Source organism: Pithys albifrons, chromosome 6, assembly GCF_047495875.1.
Source record: "Pithys albifrons albifrons isolate INPA30051 chromosome 6, PitAlb_v1, whole genome shotgun sequence".
Taxonomy (NCBI): Eukaryota; Metazoa; Chordata; class Aves; order Passeriformes; family Thamnophilidae; genus Pithys; species Pithys albifrons.
Genome location: NC_092463.1, coordinates 23,255,695 through 23,266,296, shown reverse-complemented (window position 1 = coordinate 23,266,296; position 10,602 = coordinate 23,255,695). Strand labels below are relative to the sequence as shown.

General features: G+C 53.0%; 1 protein-coding gene and 1 long non-coding RNA gene across 2 annotated transcripts; one reads left to right on the top strand and one right to left on the bottom strand.

Moving 5' to 3' along the window:
• Positions 1-4,985: 4,985 nt before the first annotated feature.
• Positions 4,986-8,757, bottom strand: IRF2BPL (interferon regulatory factor 2 binding protein like). Its single transcript, XM_071557782.1, has one exon. The coding sequence runs from the start codon at positions 7,941-7,943 to the stop codon at positions 5,727-5,729; it is 2,217 nt and encodes a 738-aa protein (XP_071413883.1). The 5' UTR covers positions 7,944-8,757; the 3' UTR covers positions 4,986-5,726.
• Position 8,758: 1 nt separating this feature from the next.
• LOC139672966 (uncharacterized) lies at positions 8,759-10,235 on the top strand. The gene is made up of 3 exons (XR_011698017.1): positions 8,759-8,911; positions 9,160-9,322; positions 9,467-10,235. It is a non-coding gene; the product is annotated as an uncharacterized lncRNA (long non-coding RNA).
• The last annotated feature ends 367 nt before the right edge of the window (positions 10,236-10,602 follow it).

Sequence of the window (10,602 nt, the reverse complement as noted above, 5' to 3'; positions counted from 1 at the left end):
CCTCTCCTATTCGGCTGGAGCCAGCCACCCCTTCACCTATTTGCAGAAAAGGAGCTTTCCAGTCCCTCCCCTCCACCCCACCGCTCACTCAGGGATCATTCCCATTGAGAAGCTCTCAGCCCAGTAGTAATCCCGACGAATTTAGCTTCTGCTAATAAATCCCACCCCTCTGCCCCTCCCAACCTGCCTCCATGCAAATCCATTTGTAGGTTACTTGAACAATAGCGGAGCTGTAATCAGCCCTCCCCTCTGGCAGCCTGCAGGGAGGGAGGGGAGGAGGATGATGACAGCGGGGAATTCTGCTCGTCTCCTTGAAGCTGCACAGACATGTTTCGTGTCCCCATTCCCATCCCCTGCGCAGAGGCGGGCAGGCAGGAGGGCAGGCGGACAGGCAGGCAATCACATGGCTGTCTAGGTCGGGCCCAAGCCAGCGGCAATTTCATGCTGTGGCGACCCGCAGCCCCCTCCCCGGCCCAACCCAGTTTGGTTCAGTTCGGTTCAGTCCCTGCCTAAGCTGCTATGCCGCAGCCGTGCCAAGCCACTCCACACTGCAGTGGGATTGCCAAGCTCAGCCTCCGCTCACAGCACTAAACAAAGCAAAGAGCTTTTGCACTGGCCAAAAATTAGAGAAAGATAGCCCAGTGAAGCAGACCTGGGGGAACGGGCCTCCTGGCACACCCGGTACTGCCAGAAGAGCAGTGCCAGTCAGAGAGAAAGGTGCAGCTCTCCATTGCAGAACTTCGGGGACAATGGAAAAACAGTCTTCTGGCTGTTAATGCTCATTGTGTAGGAAAGGGGTGTTTTCCTGAAAATAAATTGCTATTTGCAGCAGTTCACATCTTAAGAGGCTTCTTTGCAAAGGGTCATAAAAAGGAGCAGCGAGTGCATATGGCCAGGCAGGGGAGGGCTGTGAGCGGACGCCAAATCAGCTGAAACCTAAGAAGCTTGACCTTCCTCACCTCCACCCCTGCTCCCACCGCCTCCAAATAACCTTACAAGGGCGCATCGGGAAGGCAAGGCACACGGCAGCGATGGGAATGCAGTCTCAGCCCCGCAGCAGGCAGGGATGTGGCTCTATCAGTGAATGGGGGGGAGAGGACATTTTCAGGGTAGCTGCAGCAACTGTCAGCAACACACACTGATACCAGCAAGGCTCATTGCGCTGAGTCAAGCACGGCAGTCAGACTTGAAATCTTGAACCTACCTAGCCCCAAGTAGCTCAGCCAGTCCAACCAGTCAGAGTCCATACTGGCCGGACAGACTCATGATGAGCGTCCTCCCCCTCCCATTCACTTCTAACTGCTCCCTTCTGCTGTTCACTCTACAGTTCCCTGAATGGCTGAAAGACAGTGGGTTTGCTGTCAAGAAACTCGAAATGACATGTAATCAATCTCCCATGCTTCTTTCATGGAGGTGAGCAAGCCCATTTCCAGGGAGAACTGGATCCTATTGAGCCTCCCAGTCAGGGGTGTCAGCATGGGGCTGGGCTGCCCTGTGGTGAACACATGCAGGGGGAGATGTTTGGCTCATCAGAGGAGCCCTGTAGTAGCCTCACTCAGTGCACACACCCCTAATTCTTCTTTTAAGACATACAGCTGGGAAAAGACTTTGTGTGCAGTTCTTTTCATATCACCCCCATCAGCAGAGACATTCCCCTTCCCAGTCTGCATTAGAGGTTCTATGGCAGAAGCTGAAACAACAAAAGCTTGGTACATGGTTTTCAGACACTTTGAAGATAAAACCAGCAGTGCCTATTTCTGTACAGGAGAGCATGACTATGCGCTCTGTCTTCCAGTGGATGGTTGTAAGGACAACTCTGTAGGTACAGAGCTATGTTTTGGGTAGAAAATGCATGCTGTAATGGATTCTGATGGCTGAACGCCAAGGGGGAAGCTGCTCGGCTTCAAGAATAGCCTTACAAGAGTAAGCGCTACAGTGACAGTTTAGTACTCTGCTGCAAATCTACAGGATGTGTCACTTTGGCAGAGAAAGAGGCTGCTAATGCACAACACAATCCATCCGACAATGAATGGAGAATGACTGCATACCACACACACATACAAAAAAAAACAAATGGCAAGACCCAGGGAAAAGGGAAGCTGCAAGGCGACTACTGCATAGTAAGCTGGGAACCTGAGAGCTCTGAGGAGACAAAGCCCTCTCCCTTGAGGGGAAGAAAATCTCAGCTCTCAAGACGGTAGAGAAGCATTTCCAGTGACTGCTGCAGCTCTGCAAAACTATGCTGGCAGCCAGCCTATTTAAGAGATTGCAGTTTCAAAACAATGTTAGTCCTGACTAGTTTAGGGAGGAGAGCATGCTCATATACACAACATTCTTAAGCAAACAGAAAAGATAACAAGATTTGTACTAAACTACACCAGTTGCCATTGGTAAATTCAAGCTTCTGTTGGAACTGTGTAGTATTTCCCCCAAATGGACATAGCATCTCCTCACTGCACAAACATTTCTATCTCCAACTCACACACAGCTGCCAATGCTTTAAAAACAAACATCCAGTGACACACATGTTCTAACCCATTTCTAAGAAAATCAGCTACAAGGCTATTAAAAGAAATGTCGAGAATAATCTAACTGGAAAAAAACCAAAACACAACAACCCTCCCTGGGAAAATAAACCATTTAAATACTTCCCCATTACAACAAGGAATGAGAGCACAACAAATGACCACCTGGACAAATAAATTAACTTACACCATTTATTCAGGCAAACATTGAGCTGTACCTTAAATAACTGGCAAATGTGGAGGATGGGAGCATTACTGTGAAATATAAAAATCAGCTGAATCTCTGTACATGAGACTCGCTCAGCAGCTCTTGTTTCCTCCTCCTTGAAAAAAACGTTACAACTTGTTTGTCAGCTGTGGACATCTTCAGAAAGAGAAAAACCTATGGAGAGGGTTCAAAGAAATGCTGGCTAATATGCCCAGACTGGCTGCTTAATGAGCCAGAGTAAAAGAGAAGGTCACATGGTTACAAAACCCCTCCATACAACAAATGCCCTGTAGCCATGGTTAACTTTAATTAACTGCAGTATTACAATTCACTTCAAGCTTATTTTCCACCTATGTCTACTGCCCCTTACCTTTCCTTTGCCTGCTAAAAATCAAATTGATGAGTCTCATATATTTCAAAAAATTATAAGAGCTTTTCAAGAATGCTCTGCAATTAAAAAATCCACTAAATTGATCTCTTTCTAACTTCAACTACTGATGAATGATTTCAAGATTACAGGAGTGGTTCTGTTTATAATCAGGGTATTCATGCTTCTGTGACATCATTAAATGCTGAATAGCCAGTAATTCTTCTCTTTTTATGGCAGTTGCAATTCACACATGAATATTACTTCTCCTTAGGTTCAAACTCCAATTTCAATCATGTACAATTTTTTTCTCTGCCAGTTATGAGCTCACAATGTTAGTCCCCCTATCTTGTGACTTAGAAATAAACTGCTGTACGGGAACTGCATGCTTAGAAATAACTGAAAACAGGATCAGTACAAATCTATACCCTAAAAAGCATGTAAGTTGTATCCAACAAGTAATTCAAGACATGTAAGTTGAATTTAACAATTAACTCAAAACATTCTTTTTCTGCATTATTTTCTCTGATCCATTACATAAGAACAATATGTTCATAGATTTTTAAGCACCAATATATCACTTGGCAGAAAAAAATACATGCACATACGTGAAGTCATTGTCTGAAATCAGATGCAGTGATGCCAAATACTGAATCTCAAAACATAATAAACCCCCACTCCCTCCCCACACATAAAAAATAGCCAGTGTGTATCTGTATAAGAAAGCAAAGAAAGACCTGCTGGCACACTAAGCATATAGTCTCAAGTCTTCTGCCATCCTTCCCACCAGAAATACAAATGAAAAAATTAAGACCAAGGAGATACCAAATGCCCTCCAGACTTTCCCTTTACACAATAATGGGGTTTGGGGACCCTTACTATTCAATAAAACTAAGACCTCATAACCTATGACACTTGCATTTGGAACAGCTCTATGTTCTCCTGGTCAAACTGCAAAGGATTTTCTGCAGTGCAGCCGGTTTTGAGTTTTCCCTCTTTCCTCCATTTGCCTCACTGAAAAGAACAAAGTTCACATTAGGTTTGTTTGCATTTTCTAGCTAGCCTGAGGCCTGTGTATTTACTTTGCCTGTTGATCACTTAACAGGTTACTACACCACTCCCCTATCTCCAGAAAATGCCAATGTCATATAAAATAGTTAATTATACAAAGAATATAATCATTGACAAAAAGAAAGCATTTCACTTCAGTTGCTTTAAGAAAGCTTTCTCGCCTGAAAATAACAATACAGCCTCTGAACAGTTCACCAACTCAAGTTATGAAAAGCCAGTGCTGAGATGGGCTAGCAACCCACCAGCTGCAACACCAACTGCAGAAGCTGTTATTTCATGCTACCTTTTTCTGTGCCATGCTCATCTACAGTCCTGCCTTACCAAAAGTTTGTGGCCAGTGTCGAACTTTGACAACCACTCCTAAAAACAGCTAACATTATTAACCACGTGATGGTGGGATCTTGGGTTTTTTTCCTTTTTTTGTGAAAGAGGGCTTCGTTTCAAATCTCAAGCATTATTAAATTGCGCAGGCAATGGATGCGTCCTGTATTGCAAACAGCTTGCAGCTGGAGAGCTGGTGGGGGGGGAGGAGAAGGGAGGAGGAAATGAGATGCAGAAACAGTAAATAGAAAATGCTTAGTCAGCAACCGTTACTGCAACATTAAAGGTGAAATGTAAATAGGCATAGTGCCAAAATTTAGATAAGTTCGATAACACCATCATCATCTTACTACATGTAAGTGAAAATATGCGTACAAGTGCCACAATTATCACCACGAACTGCAGGCTCTTGGTATAATGGAGACCTTTAAAAAGGCAACATGGCTTGCACATGCTGCCTAAGCTCTGAGAAAAATAAAACTTGCTACTCGGGAAGTATTAATATCAATTGAATTTATTACAATTTACTAAGCTCCAAGGCACATTACAGTGTTCTGTTAACTACAGAAATGTATAAAGGACAAACAGAGCATGTTTTTCATGTACAGCATTTTGCTCTACTGTTCAAAAGCATCCGTGCATCAATAAAAGCAAAAACAAAAAACACATAAAGATTAAAAACGTTCAGATCAATAGAAACAAACTGAAACATTTTCCTTACAAACTTGCAACAAAAAAACACCCTCCCCCCAGAGCCACCCCACCGTTTTGCAAACAAAAAAACAAAACCGGAAAAAATAAAGTGAAAGACTAACACTCAGGGCTTGTAAAACATAAGCTGTCACCATTTTTGTAGCAATTTTTTAGGCATCAACACTGGCCTTGGCAAAAAATTTTTTTTGTCTTTTTTTGTGTTTTTCTTCTTCTTTCAGAGAAGTGCATACATTTACAAAAATACACACCAGCAGCAGGTAATCGCTAAGGGCTATTAACTTTGTACCTAGCCAACACACTGCCAAAGAAATGAGAACAGGTATTATGTAGTAACCAAACAATATTATATTCTGTTTAACAAAAACCAGCTCTATCCTTCAAATGAAGAAGAGTACATACCTTTGTTTCAAAATATAGAAACATACGACGAAAATAATGTCTATACATAAGACTAACTTTTGCAGTTTGTTATATTCACAATTCTACATCTTCAGGAGTCTGAAGGGATTGGATTTCCTACTCAAGGGTCTCTCTCCTTTTTCACTTTAACGTCCCCAGCTAAAATGGTTGCGATCTCGCCCTGCATAAATGCCCAAGGCACATTGGAACCGACTAGGGGGCATTTCTCTCCGCTAGGGCAGTAGACTTCGCCAGTTGCCCCTTGGGCCTTGATGCTCTCTCTGGAGCAAGGGAAGCAGAACTTGTGGCTGGGCACAGAGGGGCACTGAACAAAGTGAGTGTCCTCCAAGCGTTCGTGGCAAATGGTGCAGCACAGGGGCCCGCTGTTGGCCATGGGGGAGTCCGGAATGTTTTGGGGGTGCACTTGGTCCATGGCGGGGTGGGCGCTGGGGGGAGGAGGGGCCACTTGCAGGTTCATGTCCCCGTTGCGGGAGGCCAGGCGGCGCTGGCCTGGCACCGAGGCCGGCGACACGGGGCTGCTGCTGTTCCTGCGGGTGGACGTGGTGGAGTGCACCGAGCTGCCGTCCTTCGGCGAGTGGGCATTGCCCAGCGTGTCGGCCACCGACATAAGCGCGGCCATGGGGGACTGTCCGTTCTGGGGGGCGGACTCGGGCGGCGTGGTCCGGTTGGAGTGAGGCCCGAGGGGCGGCGGCGGCGGTGGCGGTGGCCCCCCGCCGTGCACCGCCCCGAAGCCCCCGGCCGACATGGTGAGCTTGAGCGCTTCGCTCTGGCTGGCCATCCACTGCTGCCGCTGCTGCTCGTCGCTGAGCTTCAGAGCGCCCTCGGCCGAGTCCGAGGGCTCAGGAGAAGCTTTCCTCTTGCGCATCGCCCCACCGCCGCCGCCGCCGCCGCCGCCAGGTCCCCTAGAGGCGGCGGCCGTGCCCTGCGCCCCGCCGGCCCCGGCGCCCGGCCGCGGGAGACTCACCAGCGCCGTGGGCAGCATCGGGCAGCTGGCGTCCAGGTAGGGCTGTGGCAGCATGTCGGCGCCCACCAGCTCCTTGAAGAAGCGCACGGACTCGGGCAGCAGGTCCCCCAGGAGACGCCAGTCGCCGGAGCCGTGCTTCTTCTCGTACTCCAGGTACTTGAAGCCCGAGGAGAGGCCGCGGCCGAAGTCCTTCATGCAGTCCTGGTACATCTGCTTGGCCACGCCGGAGGCGCTGGAGAAGACGGTGCCGGAGCCGCTAGGGTACTCGATGAAGAGCTTCAGCTCATAGTCCATGCCCGGCTTGGAGACGGCGTCGAAGGCAAAGACGCGGCCCAGCAGGGCGTGATCCTTCTTGAAGCGCACCTCGTAGGGGGTGCAGCCGGCCAGAGTAAGCAGCGTGTCCCGCACGATCTTCGGCTTGCTGGCCCACTCCTCAGCCCGGTTCCGCAAGCTCTCGCTGAGCTCCGCCAGCGCCTCCGCGTTGCGCTGCTTTTCCTTCAGCTCCCGCTCTTGGTCGCTGCTGGACACCGACCCCGGCCGCTTCCCGCAGGCCTCGGAGGACGAGCCGCCGCCTCCCCCGGCGCCGCCGCCGCAGGTGCCCCCCTGTGAGGAGGCGGAGGGAGCCGGGGGCCCCCCGGTGCCGCGGCCGCTCAGGCCCCCGTGCGGCGGGGGCAGCGCCACGCCGGAGGCGGCGGGGCCATTCAGCAGGGTCTGCGGCAGCAGGTTGGGGGGCACATTCATCTGGGCACCGGCGGCCCCCGGCGGCAGGCCGGACACCAGCCCCCCGTGCGCCCCGCGGCGGGAGGAGGAAGAGGAGGAGGAGGAGTTGGGGCTCTGCCGGTTGAGCTCCGGCGGCCCGTCCTCGGGCGGCTTGGGGAAGCCATTGGGCCCCCCCAGCCCGTTGGGCAGACGGGCGCCGTGGCTGCTGCCCAGGCTGCCCGGCGGCGGCGGGTACTCGAACCGGCTGCGCTGCTCCGCCGCTGCGGCGCTGAGCCCGTAGCGGTCCAGGCTAGACTGGGTCAGCCCCGCCGAAGCTGCCTTGGAGGTGGCATCCACATGGTTGAGCTGCTGCTGGGCCGCCGCCGCCGCCGCTTCTTTGGCGGAGAGCGTCACTGCCTTGACGCCGACCGGCGGCGGGGGGCCCGGGGAGCGGCCGTCCTGGAAGCAGCCGTGTGCCCTCTTCAACTGCCGGGCCGTCTCGATCACGAATTCGATACGGTCGGCGCCCTCATAGTTAACGCAGCCCCGGCAAACGGGCTCCGTGAAGTCCCATATCATGGCCCAGGGCATGCGGGGCAGGTCGCACAGGTAGCATGACTGCCTCCGCGACGAGGACACCTGCGCGGCGGACATGGTGCTGCTGGCCGCGGAGCTGCTGCCGCCGGGCTAGGGGCTGGTTCCGTCTTCCCCCCCCGGGCTGCAGGGCGGGGGGTGGTTCTCCGTACCTGATCCTGTTGCCCCTTTCAGCAGGGGGATCGCCTCCTTTTAATTCGCTCCTGCTGCCAGAGACACCTTCTTCTACCTGGTCCTGCCGCTGCTGCCCCGGTGGGGTGGGGACCGCTTCCACTGCTCCTCCGGGGGGCTGGAGCTGGGTGGGGGTCGCCTTCTAGCCGCTTCTGTTTCCCTGCGCTCTCTAGCTCTCCGCTTGCTACTGCTCCTCCTCCGGGAGGAGGCGGAGGTGCACGGAAGAAGATGGGGGGGTCACCTTCCACCCGCCACGGCTGCCTCGTGAGCTTGCAGTTCGGTACGTGCTGATCCACCGCCGTGAGCGAAAGAGGAGCACCCGCACAGAGCTGTCCGGTTCCGGCAGCGGCGGCTTCCCCGAGCGCCGGCGGAGCTGCAGCAGCCCGAGGACAGCAGCGGCGGCAGCAGCGTGGTGAGCGGCGCCGCCTGCTCCTCACTCACATCCTCGCCGCTGCTCCTAGTCCGAGCGCGGGGTGCTGAGCGCCGCCGCGTGTGGCTGCGCGCCCCCTTCGCCGCGCCGCGCGCCCCCTTCGCCGCGCCGCGCTCCCCCCGCGCCGCGACGCCCCTCCCCTGCCTTGCCTTCCCTTCCCTTCTCCGCGCCGCTCCCGGCTCGGCTGCACCCGGGCGGGGCCCCGCGTCACCGCCGAGCGCCCGCTCCCCTCCCCCGCCCGGCGGCGCGGAGCCCACTTGTTGCGCGGGGCGCGCATGCGGGGCGCGCTGCCCGCCCCTCCCCGGCGCGGCGCAGCTGGAGCGCGGCGGGGCGCGGGCAGCCGCTCTGCCGCCTATGTTTGGAAACTTGAACGCCAGATCGCGCCCTCGCCCTCCTCCCCGGCCGCGCCGGCGGCACCGTGGCCAGGGTGCGCATGCACAGTAGGGGGGGGAGGTTTGTTGGGTTCCCCCCCCCCCCCCCCGCCCCCGACTGCGCTTTCTAAGTTCGGATGCCTTGCTTGCGGGATTTTATAAACCCGCGAATCGCCCCGCTTTGCTTCCGTGGCGGCTGCGCGGCGTCCTGCCACCGCGGCTGTCGGTGGGATTCCCGTGCTGAGGCTGCTGAGGCAAATGGGGGGATCCCGCCTTAATATCCGATTTCGTGTTTCTCTTTCAGTGATCCCGGTGACAGAATGACACAGTTTTTGTAAGCCTGTGACTGCATCAGAAGCTCTTCCACTTTTGATTTGTTTAAATCAGCCATGTTTGCCAAGTGTTTAAGGTTGGGCTGGGAAAGATAGTGCTGTGCATTGCTCAAGGCCGTAGGAGAGGCCAGGCAGGTGAGTAATCGCTGTGATCTCATCTCGCTAATGCAAAGGGACATAGGATTTCCCCGGCGCTGTGAGAACACACGGCTTTTTTTTATCTTTCTTCTGTTTCCCCCTTTAAATAGCTAGCTAACATTTGCATAACACTGTTAACAGGCAAATCACTTAAAACAACTCCGACTCATGCAAATAAGCCGAGAATTCATTTCACGGTGAGAATAATAAAATAAAGAAACCCCGAAGCCTGCCTTCTCCCCCCGCCCGCGATCCCCGCAGTTGCCTGCTCCCCGCCCGGCCCCGCGGCCACGCCGGTGCCCGTGCTGGCCAGGAGGGGCTCTCCACAGCCCCCGTTTGCTCTCGCTGCAGTCGGCGGCTGTTTTTGCAAACATCGGCATCGCTGTTCGCGTCCAAAGAATAAACTCTCACTGCGAGGCCGCGGCTCGGCCCTGGACCATGCGCGGACCGCGGCGGGCGGCCACCGGCATCGCGTCGCTGGCGCGCACCCGGGCGCTCGGTGCCCGCGGGTCCAAGCGCGCAGGGGCGGGGGAGCGCCCAGCCTCTCCCAGCTGGGATGTGTTGGATGGATTTCTTTCTTTCAGGACCTTTTCCTGATTCCTTTGTTGCTAGAAACGCCGAACCCCCCCGTCCATTGCGGGTTTCCCTCTGTGCTTTAAAGGAACTCGGGGTTTCTATGGCGTGGTGCCACGGCTGCCTTACACACGCACACCCAGCAGCCCAGCAGCCATGCAGCACCGAGCAGGAAAGATACCTTCTATTCGGTTAATAACGATTCAGAACTCACATGACAAAAAAAATGTTGCTTTAAATACTTCGGTTCGTATCGCCACTACGTCTCATCTCCATTTTTAGTTGTCTAAAACATTTTATGTGTGTCTGGTTATAATCTATAAAGCTGGCAAACGAATTTGATATGTATGTGAGTGGAATTAGTTTACAGGGAAGGCTTAATGAAATGCACACGCTGAAGTTACAGAAATGGTAGGACCAAATAAAATACAGTTAGAAAATCAGTTCTGACAAAGTGACTTTTTCAGGAGAAGCTTGTAGAAGCCATGAATAGAGATGAAAGTCTTTGAATTATGTGAGTCTCCTATATGCAGATTAGCTGAGGAAGATATGCTAAAGGAGAGTGGATTTCACACTTAGGAATTTCACACCTAAACTGTGGACGTTATAGAGGCTTCACAGAAGTATGGCAGATGAAATCTGGTCCAAGTAAGTCTGCTTCCAGCCACGGTGATTTAGTGATGACTGCAGGATTTCTGCGTTAA